Here is a 26,124-nt window from a genome sequence, read left to right as displayed (position 1 = left end):
TAATGAAGTCCAACTTACCCATCTTTTTTTCATGGATGGTGCTTTTGGTGTTGTATCCCCACTTTTATTTGTACCTTCTCTTTCCTTTATCTGTATTGATCCTTTCTTCTTTGATTTGGATTATACTTTCAGCAATTTCTCATCAGTGTAAGCTTTTGTCCTGATAAGGGAGTTTTTTGTTGGTTAGTTTTAAGTGTTCATAGGGCCCAGACTGCTCTAATACCTTCAGGTTTTGTTGTAACCCCCCTCGTAGTTTGGCTGCTGTGCTCACGTTGACTTGCTGCACTTTTCAATAAGTACTTCTTTCAGTTTTGAGGTTCTTAATTTCACAAACCCATCAGACCTCTGGTTGCCTTCCCCCTCCCACCGTTTCCCCTCATACAGATGCTAGTAATATGTGGGTCTTGTAACTGTCAGTAGTTTGAACCTGCCTGCTCCTATTTTGGTAGTTTATGTGGATAGCTTATCACTTAGTTTTGTTATAGATGTTGTGTGTCAGGTTTTGGCTTTGCTATTATAGTTGTTCTACCTGTACTTATGGGGAAATTTCAGGAGATTCTAAAACTACAATAACATTGGCACTATCTTCCCAGAATCCCTTGCTATTTTACATTGCATTCTCATACTTAACATTCTCAAAGCTAGGATACTCTGCCTCATATTACCTTGTTTTCATTCACAGTTAGCTATTCTTCATGAAGAATATAAGATGTTTTCTTTCATAGAGAGACTGTGATGGACTCACGTTAACATACATATACACATTCACACACACACACACACACACACACACACACACACACACCACATACATAAGAGGCCTTCAGTTCAATACCTACATTTATGTTCTTATTCTGTCACTTACTGTTGTGGGCTGAATTGTGATCCCCAGAAAGTCATACTTTCAAGCTCAAACCTCAGAAGTGACTGTATTTGGATTCAGAGCCTTTAAAGAGGTGACTAAGTGAAAATAAGCCATTAGGGTGGGCCCCACACCAATCTGACTAGTATTCTTATAAGAACAGGAAATTTGGATACACAAGGAAACACCAGGGATGCACATGCATAGAGGAAAGACTATGTAGAGATACAGTAGGAAGGTAGCTATCTACAAGCCAAGGAGAGGCTTCAAGAGAAGCTATCCCTGCTGACCTATTAATCTTAGATTTAAAGCCTCCAAACCTATGAGAAAATAAATTTCTGTTGTTTGTGCCACTCACTCTATGGTATTTTTTGTGGCAGCTTTAGCAAACTAATACATTTAATGTCTTTGCAAATATGGAAATCTCTCTGAGATATGTACCATTTGCTACTGAGTACTTTTCTAGAGATCAAATATGAAATATTGTAAATATATACATATTATTCATTTAAATCATAAAAATATTATTTTCTTCTGTAAAATAATTAGGATTGGCATGAAGAGGAGCTAGATAGCTATGTAAAAAAATATTTTAAAAGACGTGAATATTGGAGCACCTGAGTGGCTCAGTTGATTGAGTGACCAACTCTTGATTGCAGTTCAGGTCATGATCTCAGAGTCATGGGATCAAGTCCCACATCCAGCTCCACCCTGAGCATGGAGCATGCTTAAGATTCTTATTCTCTCTCTCTCTCCTGCCCCTCTCCCCAACTCACTTGCTCTTGCTCTCTAAAAAAAAGGCATGAATATAAATGCTTATTTTATGATGTTACTTATGACAGTATTTGTAGTCCCATGTCATTTTTCAGATCTAAAATTAATATTTTGAAAGCATAGAGGTTTTATTTTCTAATGGAAATTCTTAAGGTTCAATAACTAATTCAAGAAATGTATTTGTTTCTTGTCACTATATCTGAAATATTATGTTATAAATCTGATTAGGAATTTGTTTTGCAGTTTTGTGCTTATAACTGAGGGTTAGAACTTGAAATACACATGAAACATGTTTTACTCCAGCCACTAAATGTGTCTAATCTATGATTAGAACCATCAGAATACCTGCAAAATGCAGCTATATCTACCTTCTTGCTTATTGGAAAGAGTAGAATGCATTTGGCTAAGTAATCAGATGTATTCCTCTTTATGAAATAAGTATAGTTGAATACAGGCTTAAAATATAACTTTAAAATATAAAAACTCAAATCTAGTTATATTTTTTATTTGTTACAGTAAATACATACAAAGATTATAACAGGATAAATTGCAATAGCAGAATATAAAGGTAGAATTAACCCACTAAAAACAATCAAACATCAGTTCTTAATTAAACAACATTAAAGACGTTGAAGTTTCAAGTGGAAAGACCAGCTAGGTGGCTATGGAGACACTTAGGAAGTAACATTATCTGGGTCAGTTCTTGTTAGCCTATGGGTCTTACACTGAGCTTTGAAGGCTCAGAAATTCAATCTTATCAACATCTCAGAGTTAGTCTTTACAAAAGAGTTGACCTTTTCTAATAAAGCTAAAAAAGCCAAAGAGACACTGATACAGAATCTAGAAAGGCCTATTTAATCTTTATGTAATAAAAACAAATAATTTTCAAGAGAAAGCACTTTGTCTATGGGCAAACTCCATGGAAAATCAATTTATAATAGTTACATTTACCTCCACATTGTGAGATACCTCCACACTTATACTTACATGCTTACACACTTACATGCTTACAAAAGTACATATGTAGCTTCTTGTCTTTGATCTATGCATGTCTGTTGTGCTTAGGGTGGGGATACCTACATGTACTAAGAAGAGAAAAACTATCTTCCTAATGTTTAAGCACCCTTAATTTTTAAAAATCGATCAAATAGCATGGTATTCAGCTAGAAACGGCATAGAAGTTAAAAGTGAAAAATAATGGTGCATATTTTCCTTAGCAGAAGAAGATACATTGTCAAGCAGAAACTAGGCTCTATTTAGGGTAACTACCTTGGGCATATTTACACAGACATTTTACAAAGTTTTTCATAAATACAAAAATAAGTTTACAGAAAATATATTTGCATTCTAATGTAGTGTAGTAGTAAAATTTAATAGTAAAATATGCCTTTAAATTAACAAACCAATCCAGTGATACATTTTAGATATAGTATTTAAATTTCTAAAGTGAGATTTCTACTAGATCTTTTCACTATTATAAAATATTATTTGATTATTTCTTATTTGCATTATTTTGCCTATAGATTAATATACTTATAATGTGGGGGGGGTGGGGATGGGGAATCTCCTCTTCCCATCAGCCCCCTGTAGTTGGGTACAGCTTAGAGATTTTGTGGCAAGTATGACATTCAGTTAGTGATGATTCCAATTCATCCATTTTGTTTCCCATAGATAAAGAAGGAGGCCCAAGTAAAATCTGCTCTCCTCTTAAACATCCAAACCATGGTTTGAAAATAACAGTCATGTACTTCTCACTGAGTATAAATACACAGCAACTGAAATCATGCTTAAGCTTCAACTTCTATTGAAGGCAGTAGCTATCTTATTAAAGATCATTTCTGGGGCACCTCGGTGGCTCAGTCGGTTAAATGTCTGGCTCTTGGTTTCAACTCAGGCCATGAAATCATGGTTTATGAGGTCGAGCCCCATGTTGGCCTCTGTGATGATGACACAGAGCCTGCTTGGAATTCTCTCTCTCTTCTCTACTCCTCTCCTGCTCATGCATGCTCCCTCTCTCTCTCAAAATAAATAAACATTAAAAAAAAAAAAGATCATTTCTACTGGATGAGAAATGTGTAAGACATCAGTTTCTTCATGGTATATTTGCGCTTGAAGTTACCTGTTGTATCCAAATTTCTCCTTTTCTCCAAGTGGATTCCAATACATGGATCTATTTGTGTTGTGTTTGTGTATTTTACCTCCCACCGCCCACAGATTCTAAAATTAATCACACGACTTTTCTTGTAATTCTGATACCTTCCCATCGGGTTGCTATCTCTTACTCTCCCTCTTTCCCTCTAAGCCCACAGACAACACTTTAGAATTTCTCATCAATATGAATGTGAAAAATCGGGGGGTGGAGGTGCACAATGCAGTGTCATTGTTGACAGTTTTAGAACTCAAATGGAGTTCAGAGTGAGATCAAAAAAATGGACATCAGCTTTCTTCAGTCACACGGAGTCAGAGAAAATGATGGCTGTCGCATGTGGAGAGAGGTAATCTTGCTTTCTGCAGCCATTGCCTCTCCTCAGCTTCTCCTGCAATTTGGTACATTCTATCTAGTCCTGCTTGACTAGGAGTCAGACAATTCCTTTGCACTGCCTGAAGAAATACTAAAGTGCCCCAGTTATTTGGACATTTGATGATACTTTTCATAATTCATCTGTAAACCAGCATGCAAAATTTTCTATTATATAACATGTTTTAAATAATGAATAGAAGCTTTTTTCTTTCATGGGCATCTAATTATTTTTAGGAGTCACCTCTATTTTTATTTTATATTTTTTAAAATAATAATTTAAATTGAATACTCTTGGGCCCAATAGGTTTGTGTGTAAAAGAAGTTGTATCAGAATTTGTGTCAGAAAAGCTTATCTTAAACAGAGTAACTGCAAAATTTCTTTTCATGTCTCAAGTGTTATAAATCCTGTGATTGTTTTACACTGAATGGAGTTGATGCTACTTATAATTTGATATTGCTTGGCAATAATCCTTTTTAAAATTGCTGTGAGGTGCAAATCACCTAGTATTAAACACGAACCCCTTACATTTTACAGAGCAGTCAACAAATATAACAATCACAATTTGGCTTCTTTTAAAGTAGTTATTAATCCAGTTGGAGGACCTACTGTTTCTTGATTTCTGATAAGTTAGAAGTGTCCAATGCAGCTGCCATTCATTCTTAGTCATTTATTTGCCTATTGAAATCTTTTTCTTTTGAGTGGGTTCCTTCAGAAATGTAGATTTCCAATGTAGGTTTAAAAGATAAACTCCACTCAAGGTTTCTTTTAAGCACTCTTGAGCCCAATAAGATTGCCAAATAGCAGTGATACTGTGATGTGAACCTGATAATAACTAGATAGGTCCTGAACCTCTCTTTGACTTTTCCATTATCATTTCCAGTTTTCCAAAGTATTAGACTTCTTTGGGTTCTATGTTGTCTGACTCAATTTGTGATCCTCCAGCCCTTCCTCTTCCCTGATCTAGGGCTGCCAGACAGCCCCTTCTCCTAACTCAGAAAGGCCCAAGAGTCAAAGAACTCTGCTCAGCATCCTGTTCAATTCACATACTCCACCATCCCTGGTGACTGGCGCACCCAAGTCATCACCTGGCAACTATACTTGGGATATGTCAGCTTCTTGGAATCAAATTTTTTTTCATTAATACTAACTCTGACATATTGTGTTAGTTTACATTGTGTTATTTGTGATCTGTAAAGACTTTTTTTTACAGTGGTATGGTAGATGTATTTCTATATTTAGGACTTTGTAACTTTCATATCAATAGATAATTTAGTAGAAGATCAACCATCTATGGTCCTCAAACCCAAGAAATTTGTAGATTTTGCATTTTTGTGATTTCAGATTCTTTATAGCATGATTTGTATGCTTCCTCTAGGTTTTAAAATTACCTAAATGTCCAATTTGTCCAGTTTCTAAATAAATGCGGCAAAATAATGCTTTGTATCATTCTTCCTACTTCTCATTTATACCAACAATCTTACTGTATATGATTGTATTAGTTTGCTAGGGCTGCCATAATGAAGTATCAAAGACTAGGTAGCTTAAAAATAACAGGAATTTATTATCTTACCCTTCTGAGGCTAAAATTCTCAGGTCAAGGTGTGTCAGCAGGGTTGATTTCTTCTGAGACTCTCACCTTGGTTTGTGGATGGTTTTCTCCTTGTGTTCTTCATATGGTCTTCCCTTTGTGCATGTATGTGTCATAATATTCTTTTTTATAAGGAAACTAGTCATGTTGTATTAGGGCCCACCTTTTAACTTAGTTATTTCCTTAAAGACACTATCTCCAAATACAGTCACATTCTGAGATACTGGAGATGAGGACTTCAACATGTGAATTTGGTGAGGGGAACACAGTTTGGTTCATAATGATGGCACTCTACAATATTTTGATTTGCCAAAACCCAAAAAATGTATAAAGCATGTACTTGTTTGAATTTTATAACTAGGACAGTGAGGAACCAGAGTCATAGCAAGGCTTAGTTACCTGCTTGAGGCCTCTTGTCTGGTAGAAGGCAGAACAAGAGCCTGAATCTTCTGATTTGAACCTGACTACCTTTTTTCACAAGAGAGCTGCAAACCGAAGTAGAACTTGGCATTCCTTAGTCACAGCTTCCTGACCTTATTTGCTGTCTTCCTTTCCTGCATTAGTCTCCGAACACTAGGTCAGAGTCTCAAAAGATTGCTAAAACAGTCAAAACTTAGTTGATGTATATATATATATATATATATATATATATATCTTAAAAACATCTATATACATATACAGATATATATATCTTTATATATATCACATATATATAAATCTTTATATATATCACATATATATGTGTGATATATATATCTTTATATATGTAACATACATTTACATATGATATATATACGTATATACATATATATATTTATATGTTTTTGCCAAATGGAAAAATGAAACCTATCAAGGAATTTCTAGAGGTTTATGTCACGAAAGAACATACCTCTAAAGATTTATTTTTAGTAAAGGATAAATCTTATTTCTAGAACTAAAAATTTTTGGAAATTTGGTCTTCCAGTGGAGCAGATGCAAGGAAGGGGCAATATAGAACTGCTGAGCTCTGTTTCTGCATTTCCCACAGTAGTTAGAATTTTTAGTGTTATCGCAGCCTAAGCTGCCAGTACCCCTTTGGCAGCCCTGAGCCCTTTGGCTCAGGAAATGCCAGCTCTCTTCTACCCTGTCAGAAACTGTCAGTGGGTTGACATTTTAGTAATTAAGCCTTCTGATTGGTTAGAGTTGATTCAAAGCTGCCATGAATCTTACATTTCCTATTAGCCCTGACTAAATGTCTCTTACAGATCCTGGAGATCATCCTTCTGTCTTATAATTCTTTTTCCTTGTATCTTATGTTTATCTTAAATATGTGACTTTTCCAAATCTTTCTATATCTACAAAGATACAACTGATTACATCTATCAAGTGAATATCCTACTTTTAAAGGATACAAGTATGAATATGTTTAATTTGGGGGAGTTTTAAAAATTCCTAGGAGAAAGTTTGATATATGATTATAACAGATGTATTGATTTCTGCCTTTTTTTTAAAGCATCAAAATAATTAAAACTACTTTCTTTTGAAAGCTGGCCAGGGATACTTTGCCCAGATCCTTTTAAAGGGAAATATGTGACCTATGACCTGGATGGAAATGTTGAACAGTATCACATAGAATTCCTGGGTGATCCCCATTCAAGATCATGGATAAATGCAACATTTGTTGGACATTATAGTATCACATTAAAGGTAGGTACAGTAACATCCGAGTTTTATTCTTCTGGCGCTTGTTTTTAGTTATGGCCATTTTTGTCTCAGAACCTAAAAGATACATAATTATTTAGTTTTATACTTATATGAACAAAATAGTATATACTATTTGTTTAAACCAAATATTTGGATTTTTAAAGAAGTTTTTTCGAAGGAAGTGTGAAAACTAGAGCAGTTTTAAATTTTATTTTTCTAATGGCAATATAGTATGAATCAATGGAGGACTTTACATAATTGCCTTTTGAAACAATTTTAAGATTATCAGTTGGTAATTTTTTAAAATTTCCCTTGAGAAGACTCTAAGTTGTAGCCCTAGCTCATAGGGAAAATTAATTGTGGAATGCAACCAGAGTTTCAAATTTCAAACAGAATATTTCATTATACTAACTCCTTCAGTATCTTTTTAAACTTTAAATCACACACTACAATTAATGAATAGGCTGGACTCTCAGGTTAATGAGAGTAGGTGACGTGGATCTATTTCCGTGGGTTTGGTTTAGTTATTATAAATCAATTCAATTATCTGTGTCTGTTTTATAATGAAACTTTTCATCTGCAAACCATGCTTTCATTAGAAATCTGATTTAAAAATAGATGTCAGAAATGTGGATTCCTTTGTTTCTATTTTATGGTGAAGCATATATATGTTCCAATACACATATAGATGAATGTACATTTAAACCACACCATTTAATCCACAGTGTAAGTAAATCTGTGTAAATTTGAGGTAGTTTAAAACAGGCTTTTACTATATCTTTGACATAAGCACTATCTTTTTTCCATGCAGCTTGAAAGAAACTGGAATGGAAGGCCATTTTAATAAAAATATTTAAGCATGAAATAACATACATACATTCATTCCATGGTAGTTGTGAGTCAGTCATCTTAATGTGAGGCACCTTCTCTGCTTTGACATTTTGGATGTGTTCCTAGCCACTTCTGCTGGCAACCACAGAAGACAGGAAGAATTGTTCTCCCTTCTGTGCCCTTCTCCCCTTTCCTAAAGGACGGGAAAACCTTCTAGCTCTCGTGAAGCAGGCCTTAGAATCTTAGACATTTGACAATATGGTAAAGAGCAAGGCATTCTTAAGAAATTATATTTAAATGTAAGTGAAAACTAGAAGTGAATTTTTAAATTGTCTCAACTAATATTTCTCTCAAGATTTGAATCCTGTCAGGATTAATTTAAGTTGATTCCAGTGAGCATACCATTAATCCCTGGGACAAGGAAAAAAATCTGATGCTAAACAAAGCTAAACTCAAGCATCGGGACCCAGAAGTTTTTAACCTTCTGAAAGCATTAAAGCAAACTTGGAAATTCTTGCAAAGACCATCAATTCAGGGCTCCTTAAATTAAGCAGACCCCTAACAAGGATGAGAACAGAGAAAAATAAAGTATTCATTTCCCCTTTTCCTTCCCCCAGTCTCCCAGCTAGCCAGGTACTCTAGGTAGATAACCCATTGGGTGCCCACAGGCTTGGGCAGTTCTCTTCTCTACTGTCACTCAGGGTACCTTTCCTACATGCTCTTTTGTGTGTGTGTGTGTGTGTCTCACTCTTTTTGTCTGTATCTTTTTCTTGTTCCCTTGCAGCTGATAATAATAGGGGTGACTTTCTCTGTGGGTCTCTTCATTCAAGGCTGAAATTTTAATTCCCTTCTACCTAATTCAGCTGGCACAAGTCAGATTATTCTTTTGTGCTCTGATTCCCCACTCCTGCCTATCTAAGGATCTCCACTTACCAGGATGGGAAGACTCATATTGAAGCCTCATTGCCCCCAAACTACTCAAGAAACAGAATGAAGGAGGTTGACTCCAGAAACCCTGCCAACCAAGGTAGAAAAATGGTAAACAAAAATGTTACATATGAGAAATTGGTTGAAAAAGAATCATTTCAATCTATGTATTTTCCAGGGATAGCTGAGATTTCCCTGTCCCTGGGAGATGGAGATAGTATTAGCCCCAACCTATAGTTCTCTTGTCTAGACTTCCCAGAAATTTAATATTTTAATGGTCCTTTCTTCACTGGAGCTCCCATAGCATCATATTCTGTCTCTACACTATACCACATTGATCCAGATATTAAGTTCACACCCCTTCCTCCATAAAAAAGGTCACTCACCTGAAAAATACTGTATAGTAGCCAATGTGGACTTAAAGATTTTTCTAGAATTGGAAGAGGATGCACATTGTACAAGTTGTCTGATCTTTTTTTCTAAAACTGGCAAAGGATTTATAACTTTCACTGCTTAAACCAACTCTTATTTCACATATTAACATCATTTTATCCTAATTTGTATAAGCTTAGTTTAACAGGTGATTAAATATTTAAGAGTTTTCACTAAATATGGACTACACTGCAGTGTATATGTTAAGGTGGGAGAGAAATATGTAACCCTACAAAGACATTATATGCACCTGTGAGAAAATGAAATATTGTTATATTTTAGATTATGAAAAATTTAACTCTTTTAGTTCATGTTTGTCAATTTTTTTTTGAATAGTCAGTTTCCCCTGGTTGATATATTTATGGGACCACTGACTTACTAATTTTATCGTTGAAAGCACAACAGAGCTCTGTCACTGCCTATTGATAGGTATAGAGGATAAGTTTTTCCCCAACATATAAAACTTCTCATAGATACACTGGATATACTTTAGAAAGCAGTTGAAGGCAATATTTAGATTGTATATTTGTAATTTATATTAGTTTATTCATACAGTTATTTTTTCATTTACTATAAAATCAGCAGCTCTATAGACAGCTGAAACCCATCTCCCCCCTTACTTAAAATAAATATGAACATGTTCCAGATGGCTATTTTCTTTAAGAGTTGATACATGGAATACAGTTCTTTCCCCAATTAACCCAGATGTTGTTCTCTTGTATTTAGTAGATACATGTCTGCAGAACCCATTATTTGCAAGTTTATTTTTTAGCTTGACAGACTATATGACTTAGTTTAGCATTTCTGAAGCCTGGCTGTGCATTAGAAAGCTTTACAAAATAACAAGAAAATGACAACAGCAACAAGAATGTGGCAATGCCTGAGCTCTACTCTACTGGATCATTTCGATCAGAATCTCTTGGTGTAGGGCCAGGCCTCAGTAATTTCAAGTTCCTCAGATGAATCTAATGTGTAGGCCAGAGACTAAATTTTCTCAACTTGAGGCATCAGAGTTTTGTCGGCTTTATCTTGACTAGTGTAGTAATATAACTTTGGTTATGGCTTACTGTTTCCTGTTGCCTTCTATTTCTTTGCTTAGTCTTTTACTTTGGTTTGCCTGGTGATAATGCTTACTGCCATATGTTCACATGTCAAACCCATAATAATCTGTTTGATTGAACACAACTTTAAGGTCATTCCTGTCACTCAACATTCTGCATAATTTATAGATATTGCTGATAAAGCTGATATATAATTTGAATTTAATTTTTAGTAGGTTTAAGTTGATCATCCATCTTATTGGTTGTATAGAGTCATTATAATTTTTCTAGGACATAAATAATGCACTCCAACCAGTGATTGCTTGGCCTGCAGTTTTCTAGTTTTTCATATTGCCAAGAAAACATAGATAGTTCACCCCTTATGTTATGATGCTCCAATGCAAAATTTAAGGGTTTATTTTGTCCATGATGTGAATGGATTTTTTTGGCTTTATATTTTAGTGGTCTGCTTACTACTGTATGTAGGGTGTACCTGTAGGTATGCAACTATGTCTTTGGATATCATTTGTGTATTAACCCATTATATTATGGAGTTGCCTGTATTTTCCAGGAAGATGAGCAAGGAGCAATGCCATATTGCTAAAGTTGAGCTCTGCAACTCCTAATTCTGTTTCCTAATTGGAGTAGCATTAATAGTGCTCTCCAAAAATTTCCAGATTTCTTTCCTCCTATTACAAAGAATTGCATATTTGATACTTGTGGTGGGGTGGGGCCAGTGAGTTGTGTGGAATTGATGAATGCCACCTTTTTGAGCACATAATGTGTGCAGGGCAACATCCTCCAGAGTTCACTTTCCCCGTGGCACTGTGACCAAAAATGTTTGAAATGTCGATTTGCTACTCTCTCAGCCTGGATCCCTGAATGACTGCTACTGCCCCCTCCCTACCAGATAACAGATAAGCAAAGTGAAGAAGATACAGGCCTTGTTTAGTTAAGCCCATGGGATTATTCCAACAAATGCACTAATGATGGCACAAAGGATGTCCCAGTTCTTTGTAACTTGTATCTTTAGATGGACCATTTTGAAATTTCGGTACTCCGAAGAATTTGGCCAAATGACTAAAATCATAGTACTCTAAATCTTCCAGTCTGTAAATAGAAATAACACAACTTGTTACCCTGTAGTAACTTATAAAGTAAGTTTATTTCTTTTCTGTATAATGATAAACATATGAGTAGAACTTACCAACTGATGATCAATTTATTGGATATAAATTGGGTCTAATAAATATCCTCCAACAAAGGGCTCCAATGTCAACATGCACTGTGATGACTCCAATGACTAAAAGAGCCCACAGGCAGCAAAGATGCAATGAGTCTCTGCCATAGGCCGTGGGTTGAGTAGATCCTTTTCATATAAGTTTTAAAGTCTCATAGCAATCCCATGAAGATTGTCACCATTTGACATATAAAAGAAACCAAGATTCAGGCTACTTGTCTAGCCCAACATCATTCAACTACCAACAGATGAGATAATGATTAGAATCATTGTCTAACTCCAAAGTCCAAATTATTTATCTTTCTATACCACACCAGTTTACTTATGCATCAGCAGTGGCCTGGTTTATTGTGAATGTTTTCCCCACATTTGCCTACAAAATGAGGAAAATTCTCATCTTTTAATTCTAAAAGGTTGAATCGTGGAAGTCTCTGGTAGACTTGCTCTTTGTTTGCCCCTTGTTGTTCCCCTTTGGAGGACTAGTGACCAAGCAGAACTCTTGATATTTTCAAATTACATTTGCAATCATCGTAACAAGTGAATATGGATTAACATCTATTTGAGCAAGTGTTTTGCTTATTAGGATCCAGATTCTAAGAGTGTAGTTTGTAATAAGGATTAGCAAATTAGTGTATAACTAGATCATCAGGCAGTGTTTTGCTCTTAGAGTAATGGAATAAGACTGGATGCAAATCTGTTGACCTAACTCCATGGAAAACTACATTTGTAATATCAATTATATATATGTGTGTGTGTATGTGTGTGTATATATATATATATATATATATATATATATATAAAACCCATATTTCTCATCTTATAGTGTGGTTACATTCTGATAAAACCATAATAAGTTGAAAATATCATGAGTCCAAAATGTATTTAATATTTCTAGCCTACCAAACATCATAGCTTAGTGTGGCCTACCTTAAATGTGCTCAGAACAGTTACATTAGCCCACAGTTGGGCAAAATCATCTAATACAAAGCCTAGTGAATAATAAAGTGTTGAATATTACATGTAATTGAATACTATACTGAAAGTGAAAAAAAGCATAGTTGTATGGGTATGGAACGGTTGTCAATGTACCGGTTGTTTACTGTAGTGATTGTGGCCTGACCAGGAGCTATGGCTTGCTGCCACTGCCTGGCATCATGAGAAAGTATCCACCACATATCGCTAGCCCGGGAAGAGGTCCAAATTCAAAACCTAGAGTATGATTTCTACTGAATGTGTATCATTTTGCACCATTGTAAAGTTGAAAAATTCTAAGTGGAGCCATCATAAGTTGGGGATCGTTTCTCTATATGTGTTTTTGCACCGTGTTCCTGCTTGCAAATAATCTGCATAACAAGCAAATTCTCATAAGTTTTTATTGTATGAATTCCATATTTGATATAAAATTTGCTGTAAATTTGGTACTATTGGATTCAGATTTTTTATTTGTGTGCTTGTTTTCTAAGCATTCTTTAGTTCTTGGCCTGGAGAAAGGTTAAGAAAATTAGAGTATGTTTCCATAACTGTGACCTTATTTGTGACTAATATGCCAAGAAAACTTTTGTAGTAATGTATATTAGGAAAAAAATTAACTTGTCATAGTAGTTCAAAGGGCAAGCCCTAGAGCCAGGCTCTTTGGGTTTGAACGTTGGCTGTGTTACCTACTAGATGATTGACTACAGGCGAGTCACTGAGTCTTCACATACCTCATCTTAAAATGGAGGTTATAATGGTATCTGCCTCCTAAAGATACTATAGAGGCTGAGATAATACATGCAAAACATTTGTCACAGTGCTTGTCATGTAATAGGTTCTTTTTAAATTATTATTATTGAAACATAGTTGACTTACAAAGCTATATTAGTTTCAGGTGTACAGTATAGTGATTTGACAATTCTATACATCCCTTAATGCTCATCACAATTAGTGTAGTCTCTGTAGTAGGTTTTTAATAAACATTAGTTGATGTTCTTCACTGAAACTACAGGTGAAGTATACATTTAAAATTATTTATTTCCTTTCCCTAGAAACCCACATCTACAGAAAGGAGTACCAAAAAGATACCAAGAACAATAAGATAGGAGAAAAGATCTTTTCTTTTGATTAAGATCATATGTAAAAAATGATACAATTTTAGTGTTTTTTATCAACTAACATTACGCTCCCAGAAATGGGAGGAAATAAAGCTAATTGATCATCTTATCCTTTAATTCTTTAGCACATGACTGAAAGAGGCCATTGCTGCAATGCTTTTCTAGTTGACTATAAACAGAAGTGCTCTGAAATATTGAAAGCAGGAGATAAGTTAGAGCCTTCTTAATCTGACTCCTTGGTGAGTGAATAGTCCCCAATATCAGCAATGTCTTGAGAATACTTCGGATTTGTTTGATGGAATTTGGAAGGAGAATAGGAAATATTATCTTTCATGTTCTTTGCAACTGAATGAAACCAGTTTCTTTCCCTATCTCTATTTCTGCTTTTTGATTCACTCACATTTATGTATGCTGACTTTGCTGCTCCAAATAAATTCTTGAATTCACCTCTGTCATCTTCCGACTTCATCTCTTATGAATTTAGATACCTGTGAACTTCTACTGAAGTTAAAAAGTCCAAATTCAAATAATACGACCAACTTTATACTCAGATTATAAAGGATAGAACAAGTGGCTACCTTTCCCATCATCAAATGCATGAAAAATGTATTAAGTATCACCTAGGTTTCTCATATTGACTCTTCACTGGAACAGTAGTAATCTTTTCTAGGAAATTCCAATATATAGCTTTCTCAATTTTCTAGAAGTGTTTAGTTTCTGTTAAAGAAATCAGAGTCAGATCATTGTTCATAAGCCAAAATATGAGGCTTACTAAATTGCCTTCAGAGTCATATCCCTTATTAGTAAGCCTGCTTTAAAATGAGTCTTTAGGGTGCCTGGGTGGCTCATTTGGTTGAATGTCTGTCTAACTTTGGCTCAGGTCATGATCTCATGGTTTGTGGGTTTGAGCCCTGTGTCGGTCTCTGTGCTGACAACTCAGAGCCTGGAGCCTGCTTCAGATTCTGTGTCTCCCTCTCTCTCTGCCCCTCCCTCACTTGCATTCTGTCTCTCTCTTTCTCAAAAAATAAACAAACATTAAAAAATGTAAAATAAAATCACTCTTTTAGGTTGATGTTCTTAAATTAGTAAATAGTAGTGGAGTAACTTTTTGGTACATTCTTCCATTAGGGAATTGTGAAGTTCAAAACTCATAATCATATAACTGAAAGTCTACAATTGATCTATTAACTTTCTTTTTTCATTGTTTTTTTTAAACTATTTTATTTTTTTATTTTTTTTTTTCAACGTTTATTTATTTTTGGGACAGAGAGAGACAGAGCATGAACGGGGGAGGGGCAGAGAGAGAGGGAGACACAGAATCGGAAACAGGCTCCAGGCTCTGAGCCATCAGCCCAGGGCCTGACGCGGGGCTCGAACTCCCGGACCGCGAGATCATGACCTGGCTGAAGTCGGACGCTTAACTGACTGCGCCACCCAGGCGCCCCTCTTTTTTCATTGTTTTTAAAAAATTCCCCCACATATTGATTAATTGTATCACATCTTCTAGCCAAAAGCCAGGACCAGTCTATGACTCAAACAAAACCCATTATCGCTAAAACCTAAACAATACTGATTGGACTAACTTTGAAAATAAATTTCAGAATTACCACTTACTTACCATTTGTTTAGCTCCCAGAATATGTGCTGATTCTGCATCACATATTTAGCCATCCTCTTCTAGAACTCCCACCTGCTTTTATGATTCTATCATGAAGCAGAATCTGGGCATCTGTTTGTAATAAATACAACTATTGTTTTCCCATAAACATATTCTATTAAAAATAAACAAGCAAATGTGGGCAGAAAATCACAACCAGGATGCCTGGGTGGCTCCGTCTGAACCAACAGACTTTTACTATCATTTTGATTTGGTCATCCCCATAAGGTTGAAGGAACACATGAAATAATGTGGATTTCTATTTAACGAATAATTTTCTAAAATATTCCTTCTGATATGGTGCATCTGAGTGGCTCAGTTGGTTAAGTATCCGACTCTTGATCTCAGCTCAGTTCTTGATCACTGGGTCATGAGTTCAAGCCCCACATTGGGCTCTGTGCTGGGCGAGAAGCCTACTTAAAAAAAAAAAGAAAAGAAAATAGCATCCAACTAACTTTCCTTTAGGTCCAGGTCTTGATAACCGTACATACTGTTGCTTAAAATCTGTTAGACCAATCCTGGCATTTTTAAGCCCGGGATAAATAAGCACATGTTATTTTTCTGGTTGATTTAAACCTGTTTTCCCAGTTCTGTTGAATGTCCCTAGCTATAACAGGCAGCCTAGCTAGAGCAGTGCTTTAGATGAGCAGAGGCCTTAAAAATTATCTATTGGCTCAGTGCTCACTTTGCTTCCTGTGCTCTATTTCATCAATATATTAGTAATACTTCATTACTAACAATTTGTTACTAATACTGTCATTTTACATAGCAGTATTTACAGCAGCTCTCTTGCTGTAGACTCAGTGATATACTTAGTTTTGCAAAATAAAAGTCCAACTTGAAATCAGAATATGTAAAATTCTTTAAACTGTATGTAATAAATAAAGTTGATTTAAGTTTTTGATTCTTTTTAAAAATTGGGATCAAATATATGTAACATAACATTTAATATTTAACCATACGTTCAATGGTGATTTAAGTTTTCAACTACTGATAATAATCCTAGAAAAAATTTTCCTAAGTAGTGTAAATATGACCTGATACAGAAAATCCAGATGGCAGTTTTCTGTTATTTTCAGTACACTGTATTTCTTATGATATGGGCTATGAGCCTTTTCATAACACCGTCTTTGAGATTTGTGAAACAGACTTGCCTTTTATTGAAATGAAATTTTATAGTGGTAGAGCCCATGAATTCTGGAGCTTGATGTGTATGAATTCCAGTTCTGTCACTTACTAGCTATATGAGCTTGGGCAAGTTCTAAACTCAGTGCCTCAGTTTCCTCTTTTGTAAAATGAAGATAACAATAGTACCCACCTCCTGATCTTGTTAAGAAGTTAAAATGAGTTGTTTGTGAAGTGCTTAAAACTGTACTTGACACCTAATACTACAGAAGCATTGATTAAATTAGTAACTTAAAAAATTAATAATAGGGGTGCCTGGGTGGCTCAGCTGGTTAAGTGTCCGACTTCAGCTCAGGTCATGATCTCATGGTTCACAAGTTCGAGCCATGCATTGGGCTCTGTGCTGACAGCTCAGAGCCTGGAGCCTGCTTCAGATTCTGTGCCTCCCTCTGTCTCTGGCCCTCCCCAACATGTTCTCTGCCTGTCTGTCTGTCTCTCTCTCTCTCTCTCTCTCTCTCAAAAATAAATAAAAACATCAAAAAAATTTTTTTAATAATTAATAGACTCTTTAATAGAACTCCAACGGAAATAAAATGTATACTCAGTCAACTCCTCCCTACTGTGAATAGAGTTCCTATCTCATTTTCTCGGATTGCATAGACCAAATGATAAATATTTATGTTCTGATCACTTATGACATTACTAATGGACATTCGAAAAATGCTTTACATTTTATTTCAACGTTTATTTATTTTTGGGACAGAGAGAGACAGAGCATGAACGGGGGAGGGGCAGAGAGAGAGGGAGACACAGAATGGGAAACAGGCTCCAGGCTCTGAGCCATCAGCCCAGAGCCTGACGCGGGGCTCGAACTCACGGACCGCGATATCGTGACCTGGCTGAAGTCGGACGCTTAACCGACTGCGCCACCCAGGCGCCCCAAAAATGCTTTACATTTTATAAAGTACTTTTTACATACACTATCGCATGTGATCTTCATTCATTGTTAAGAAAGTTGAAGCTTAGGTTAAGTGACTTGCCTGAGATCACACAGCAACAGAACTGGGACTGAAGCCTAGGTCTTCTGATTACAAACTCCAGGTTTTTACATTATATGTCAACCTTCTTGACATTTATATTGAGCCATCTGCTTCTAATCTTCAGTAGCATACCAAATTTATAATAAGCTATCATCTGTAAACTGGAGTATCCCAAAGTCCTTCTTACTGATATCATGCTGTTAATTCAACCTACTTGATTAATTAACTTAACCATAAACCAGAACTTTTCAAAGTTTGACAAAGGTGTAAAAGCTTTTTTCTTCATGTTTAGTGTATTGATTCCTGGCCACAGATTTAGAACCTCTCCATGGCTGTCATTAAAGCTTAGTATTTATTTTATTCTCTTGTAACCTTAGAAGTAATTGGTTATCATTTAATACAAACATCGGTGCTTGATGCCAGGATTTGTGTTTTTGTTTTTTTGTTTTTGTTTTATACTCTACTGTTGGTTCCCAAAATTGCTCAGTATCACATTATCCCATAGAGCTCTTTAAAAACATTACTGTTCTTTGTTATTGAGCCATTAAAAAAGATAAGGAAATTCTACCATTTGTGACAACATGAATAGACTTTGAAAGAATTATGCTAAGTGAAATAAGTCAGACAGAGAAAGACAAATACTATATGACCTCACCTACATATGGAATCTAAACAACAACAAACTCAGAAAAAGGGATCACATTTGTGGTTATCAGAAGTGGAGGGTGGGGGGAAGGAACTGAAGAAGGTAGTCAAAGGGTACACACTTCCAGTAGAAGATCAGTAAGTACTAGGGGTTATAAGGTACACCATGATGACTGTAGCTAACACTGCTGTGTGATTTATAGGAAAGTTGTTAAGAGAGTAAATCCTAAGAGTTCTCATCATATGGAAAACAATTTTTTTCTTCTTTCTTTTCTTTTTATTGTACCTATATGAGAAGATGGATATTAGCCGAACCTATTGCGGTAACCATTTCACGATATATGTAAAGCAAAACATCCTGCGGCTTACCTTAAACTTCTGCAGTGATGGGTGTTAATTATTTCTCAATAAAACTAGGATAAAAAATACACACACGTGTGTGCATATCTATCTAGCTATTCCTGAACCTACATACTGGGGAGTGTTCTGTGAATCTATATAGTTCCTTGGTGAATCTGAAGAACCACTATATAGCAGGCTATCTTACCATAAATACCTACTTTCTATCTTTATTAGAATTAGCTAAGGAAGGTGTTTATGAAAATGTTATTTTTTTTAAGTTTATTTTGAGAGAGAGAGAGAGAAAGAGACAGAGCAAGTGGGGGAGGGGCAGACAGAGAGGGGGACAGAGAATCCAAAGCAGGCTCTGTGCTGACAGCAGACAGCCTACTGTGGTGCTTGAACTCTCACAAACCATGAGATCATGACCTGAGCTGATGTCAGACATTTAACTGACTGAGCCACCCAGGCACCGCCAAAATGTATATTTTTAGTGTGTGTGTGTGTGTGTGTGTGTGTGTGTGTGTGTGTGTGTGCGCGTGTGTGTGAAATGTGTAAATGTGTAAATGTGTTTATGAGTTTGTGGTGCTAAACAAGCCAGACAAATCTTTAGCAAAATTGTGATGTTAGACTCCCCTGTCCCTTTAAATAGTTTCTCTCCTTTGGTGGTGGTTGATTTTCTCCCTGCAATGACACCTGGAGCCCTCTTAAGACTTTTTCTCTCCTCTCAAAATCTGATTTCAGGTCCATCACACTAAATGACCGATGTATTGTTTGTATAAAAATTGTTTTCAGAAGGATGTCAGTGTAAATAATAGACCAGCCTAAAGTGTCAGACTGAGACTTCTTAAAAAAAAATAATAACCACAGCATATAGTAGTTGTCTATCCTAATAGGAAAAGAACTTATATATTCAATATCTAAGTAAATAGACATTATGTTAGTAAATATATGTTAATAAAAAGTTTATATCATAGCCTGCAATTTTTTCATTTTCCATTCAGACTATTATAACCTGCTTGGTTTCCTATCCCTCCCTCTATACCCAGCTTTGCAAGGAATACTCAGTTCCTGTTTTGGTTATATTTGGTAATATTTCCCAATATTTCAAGCCAAGTAATGGAATCGTACTTTAATTGGACTCTCAGATTTCCTTATTCTTTCTTCCTAATTTCTCCCCTAGTATTCTTTGCATTCTCAGTATTATCTCTCAGGGGTGATACATAGTCTCTCAGATCTCTGTGAAGGATCAGACTAAACAGAACTAGAACTTTTTTTCTTTTTTTTTTTTGTCAATCTAGCTAGTTCACACTTAACGTTAGTGTGGGGAGTGGGGGACATAAATTATTTTCATCTTAAAACCCTGCTGAATTAGAGTAAGCAAAATTCCTATTTACGTCTTTGGAAACTTAGAGTAAACAATAAATTAATAAGATCTTAAAAGCAGTATTTGCTTCTGGTGTTCAAAAATTGGAATAAACTGTCTAAATAATCCAGAGTTGATTATATGAAGATTCTATGAGCCTATGTTAAAGATGAGAGATGAGAGTGGAGGGTATTAGGAAGCCAAGGAGTGTGTGATGCACATGGGTGTGCTGTGACTGACCATCTTCTAGTGTGCATCCAAGAAACAGGAATGTTCTTACTGTCTGGACTACTGGTTGCTTTTGGAGAAATCCAATTTAAGGAGGACAAGATATCCTTGTGATTAACTTTCTACTGAATTGCTGTAAGTGAAAACAATCTTCCCAACAGAGGAGAAGAGCGATAGCTTTGATGAGATAGTAAATAGAACCATGCATCAGGGCAACGCATGGTTAGAGTCAGCGAGCTGCACTGCAAGTTTGAATGTATAAATAGCAGCAATTAACGTAAATCACTAGGCAGAATACCTTAGAATAGGCAGTAGTGTTGATCCCCAAACATTTAGTGGAGATGCATCCCAAAGGAAAATTATTTTGTATTTTTTTAGATTATGAAATGTATGAATTACATCCTTATGTTTCTAAAGACATATTATGTAAGAAATAACTTAAAGTAATGGTCAATATGTGAAGTCATTTCAGTGAATTTATGAAGCTCAATAAAGTAGGCTAAGTACCTATGATTCTAGTTTTTCAGGTCTTTAATATATGCTGAACGTTGTGTGTAAAAAACACATTTTCTAAATTATAAGTACTTATTTTGCAGTTAACTTTAATATTGATATAGCCAGAATGATAATTTTGGATCATAGATGTCACTGTTGTATCTACAGAATTGTAGTCAGACTCTACCCTCCCCCAAATAGGTCACATTAAAAATCATTTGATTGAATTACTTTAGTTTTAAAATTAGGTATGAGTTTTTGCATATTTAAAGGACTTGAAATTAGACACACTCTTTTTCCTAAGAAAAAAATATACTACTAATATCATGGGCTAAATCAATGGGCCCATGAAATATTTTACAGATCTGAATTCTGTATAAAAACTGAAGTTTTATATTGTCTTTGATAGTTATCATGTTTATAAATTTTTCTTCTCCTTTTCTAGGATTAATCACATAATTCAGGATTAAAATATAGTAGCCTTTCATTTTCATCTCCAATTTTCTGACTGGATTGTATCAATGCCACCCTGAACAAAAAAAAATCTATTTTTAATAACAATTACTTACTGAGCTCCTATTGTTTGTGACTCTTCTAGGCTCACATGTAAATAAAACAGACAAAATTCAAATGCCCTTGTGAGACTTAAATTAATAGGGTAAGACCCATAGTAAACAAATAAATGACAATAATGAAAGATAAGGTATGTTAGTTGTTGATGAGTGCTGTGGGGGAAAATGAAGGGAAAGTAATAGGGGGGATAAGGAAGCAGGGTGCCAAGGGGAGAGGAGGGAGAAGGACCTATCTATTCTAATACTCGAAGTCCCTTAGCGAAGAAATTCTTCCCCACAGCCAACCAAACACCAATGGGTGGTTGATAATACTTGTTTTGATTGTGTCTTCCCATTTCATTTATTCTAAAAGGTAGTCAGGCCCCTGGTGCTCCCCTGTCTCAGGGGAATTTTCTGTTGTAGAGATCAAAAGCAGAGCTTGCCTGTCTTCCTGACCTGAGTCCCTCAAGGGTGGGAAGGGTGGACTGGGTACAGAGAAGTCAGTGCCTCTGAGAGGGACGAGCAGGGGCATCTGTGCAGAGAAGAGCCTCTCCGACTTGGAAGAGGACAAAGTCTGTCAGTGCCCTGGGCAGCAGCAGTACCTCAGAGGAAAATGGCACTGTGTCACCCAGAGGGATGCTGAACTCATGCCATCAAGGTTCCCAACTTCCAAAAAGCTTCTTTTGCCTCAGTGTGGCAAAGAAGCTGTTAGACTGTCTGACTTCAAGGGACTGGAACAACAATGTTGTTATTCTTGAAACCACTATGGGTTGTAGAGTAATGATCTGTCTTCACTCTTCAGGCATCATATATTTCTTTCCAATTTATAGGAACCTAAGGAAAGTAAGGGGTGGCTCCCAAATGCCCGAGATCAAATTTCTTATCCTTGTTGGATGTGGGATATTACATTGATTTTTATTTAGCAAAAATTGGTAATGGAACACTGCTTACACATTCAAGTTTGAAGCATAAGATTTATCCTGCTAGAGCTTCAGGTTTTTATACTTTGAATAACTCATAGGTGGGGAAGCAATCTTAAAATACAAAGGAACAAAAGATACGAATTTCTGCTGGATTGCAGATTTCACTCCTCTGGCCTTCCTGGGTGAACAGGCACATATACATTATTTTCTTTGACTCTGCCACTCCATACTAGTATGTGGTGATAGCACAAACCTTATTCAATGAAAAGGGACATTCAATTTCTTCCTCAAATCCTGGGAAATGTAAAAATGATATTAAGTCCTTTCAGTCAGCCAATAACACCCAGTTGAAACAGGATCATATAAAACAGTACCTTACAACCTTTTCAGTTTTGGACATAGCTGGGAATTTTCCCAGACACAGGGTACTGTCTTCCTTGTCTAACCATCTGTGAGAGTCTCAAACCTCATCCTTACTCCAAATATTTACATGTTTATTCATCCACCAAGAATACATCTATCAAGAATCTCTTATTTACATTCATAAATTCACACAAATTTTTAGACTGTGAGTCTTCCTTTTCTTTCCATGATCATTACTTCTTTTTCTCTATGATTACTTATTTTTCCCCTTCACCCTAAATTTAATAAACTGATTGATAAACCTCAAGTTGCCACAGTAATATAAACGTAACAAAGGAATTGATATTCTGTCTTTGCATCATAGAATTTACTGGGATTTGAAGATGCCCTGTCCTTTCTATGATCTTACGTAAAGTTATTGATCTTAATCCTTCACTTTATAAGCTGTTAGCACCTTGAAGTTTGCTAAGAGCTGTGTTTAAAATTTCCTTCTTAAACAAGTATATTTGAAAACTTTTCTGTGTTTTGTTTGTCTTGGGGTGGGAGAAAATTTGGAACTTTTAACATTAAAATATATTCAGGTTTTAGTGAAATACATTAAGTCTTTAAGACTACAAAAGATGAAGACAAAAATAACTGTTTTCACATTGCAAACTAAGGTACAAGACTTTCACATTGCAAAGGAGGGGCTAAAACTGTCTTGGCAGCCCTTTGCCTAATTTATGCAAGGATATAAAAGGTTTGAGGTTGAACATACAGGAATTTCTTTGGAGAAAGTAATGATATTCTATGGCATTTTCCCTATACCTCCTCACTACCCATTTTGTGAAAAGGAAAGATGTTCATTTTCCTGTATGAGGGATTTTTTGAGAGCATGATGTGTGTACTCTTGAGCTTGAGCAACACAACATACTGGTGCTTTCCTCTGAGAAATCTGAGTGAGAGTACCTGGTTATCAGGTCTAACAACAGAATGAAAAGATCTAGAGGCACTGAGAATGGCCAGTATTCCCATGGTTTGGGGGAGAGAGGATGCAGGCAACATGGGAAAAAGAATCGTAGTCATTTTAATTTTTTTTAATGTGTATTTATTTTTGAGAGAGACAGAGTGTGAGCAGGGGAGGGGCAGAGAGGGAGGGAGACACAGAATCTGAAGCAGGCTCCAGGCTCTGAGCTGTCAGCACAGAGCCTGACGCGGGGCTTGAACCCACAAACTGTAAGACCATGATCTAAGCTGAAGTCGGACACTTAACCGACTGAGCCACCCAGGCACCCCGAGTAGTCATTTTAGAAGGGTCTTCTAGAAATGGCTTCCTCCATAGAGAGAAAGATACCATATGTTTTCACTTTATGTGGATCCTGAGAAACTTAACAGAAACCCATGGGGGAGGGGAAGGAAAAAAAAAAAAAAGAGGTTAGAGTGGGAGAGAGCCAAAGCACAAGAGACTCTTAAATGAAACTGAGAACAAACTGAGGGTTGATGGGGGGTGGGAGGGAGGGGAGGGTGGGTGATGGTATTGAAGAGGGCATCTTTGGGATGAACACTGGGTGTTGTATGGAAACCAATTTGACAATAAATTTCATATATTGAAAAAAAATAAAAATTAAAAAAAAGAAAGATGGCTTCCTGCTCCCATGAAATCTAGACAGAGCAATACAGGAAAAGTGGTAATGGGGTAGGGGGTTGATTGAAAGCAGCCAGCTCAAGAAAGATCTCCTCTGTCAGGGAAGTTGTTCCTAGTTGGTAGAAAACATTCTCCAAAAACCCACAAAGCACCCCACAATAAAAAAAAATGCTTTAAGCCTAGAAAGCACCAACCCCAAACTGCTATGTAGCAGTCAAAAATATTTATTGCAATTTCTCTTCCATTCTCCACACCAAATCTTTTCAATCCCAGAGAAGCCAGAAGATGTGGGGAGAGAAAGAGAAACACATGGAGGAAAAGGAGGACCACTTTAGCCTACAGTATGTCCCTAGCTTGAGGAGGAACAGAAGCTTTAACTTCAAATGCAGTTTTGGAATTTTGTTTCTTATATGCAAGTAGACATTGTAGTTTTTGAATTTCAGGGAACTAAATAAGTAACTCTGGGACATTTTATTATCCGAGAGTTATCAGGAAAGTCACAAGAGTTGCTGTAGATTTCAGTCAAGTGTTAAACACCTCCACATTGCAGTTGATAGAGTGAGTTTGAATGGCAGTTACTTTCTGCTTGAGTTTGAATCCTATTTTCAATACCACTTGGTTTTGAAAAAATCTGTGTTAATCTAATTATCTTACTTGACTTTTGGCTACAATGGTAAATTTAAATGTTTTCATGCCTTTAAAAGATTATTTTTGTTTAAAAAAATTTTTTTTCTTAAAAAAAACAGGAAAAGGTAGTTTTTGCCTTAGTTTAGGCTTATTCAAAATAGAATTGTTTCCTTTGCTGAATTTTGTCTAAAATGTAAACCTTCAAGTTGAAGATTTATCTCATTAAATACTATAGTATTTTAATATTGAACCTAATCACAGTGTTATTACTATAATTCATTCAAGCATGATGTTCATTCATCCTTTACAAATTTTGCCCTAGTAATTAGTGTATGGAATGAATCTATTATGTTTGGTGAAATGCTGTGTCTTTATTTCTTTCTCGTCAATCCAGAAGCCCTTTCTTGGCAAATTCCAGTTGAAAGATTATGATAATGTATTAAACAGTTTAGTATATGAAGGTGATTACAAATAAACATTTCTTTTTGGTAGCTTCTGCAGAAGAAGTCTATTTAAATAAACGTGAATCACTTCTGCATGTCTTGAAAAATACATGAACTCATTCAACTGAAAGTTCTATTTTAATTAGAGAAGACATTGGTTGTTCTGGTAGGAAATTTGGGTTTTTAAAAGTATGTAAGATTACTACAATTATGTAATTGTCCTGGTAGAATTGGCTAATATAATTAGCCAAAGAAAGGAGCCAAAGTACATATACAGGAAAGAAAAAAAGCAAGATTATCATTATTAGTAGATAATTGTTTACTTGGAAAACCCATGGAACTCAAATCTAAAAACTATTTTAAACAATAAGAAAATTCAATTATATGGCAGTTACAAAATTAGTATACAGAGGCAACCAGTGTGAAAATATGAATGGATAAAAGTTCCCATTTATAGCAACAAAGCATACATAACACACTAGAATAAGCTTAAGAAGCATATGTAAGAGCTATGTGAATACAACTTCAAAATGCTACTAAGAGACAGAAAATAAAACCTAAGTAAACAGAAAGATATAATCCTCTTTTTGGTTTAGAAAATTTAATATGGAAAGATGTCAATTCTCCCTAAATTATTTTTAATGTAATCTCAATTTTAAAAAAGGGCTTAAGGTGAATGCTAAAATGTATAGGAAAATTAAACATAGAA

The 26,124-nt window shown here is 35.7% G+C and overlaps 1 protein-coding gene across 1 annotated transcript in view; it reads left to right on the top strand.

Annotated features, from left to right (window-relative positions):
* Positions 1-26,124, top strand: part of ZCWPW2 (zinc finger CW-type and PWWP domain containing 2) — a 131,353-nt gene that overhangs the window by 56,980 nt on the left and 48,249 nt on the right. Inside the window, exon 4 of the mRNA XM_032594660.1 lies at positions 7,273-7,432. Coding sequence (XP_032450551.1) covers positions 7,273-7,432 — 160 coding nt within the window. The remainder of the gene's footprint in view (positions 1-7,272; positions 7,433-26,124) is intronic.

This window comes from Lynx canadensis, chromosome C2 (genome assembly GCF_007474595.2).
Source record: "Lynx canadensis isolate LIC74 chromosome C2, mLynCan4.pri.v2, whole genome shotgun sequence".
Taxonomy (NCBI): Eukaryota; Metazoa; Chordata; class Mammalia; order Carnivora; family Felidae; genus Lynx; species Lynx canadensis.
Note: the sequence above shows the minus strand (reverse complement) of the source record. Positions and strands in the feature narration are given on the sequence as shown.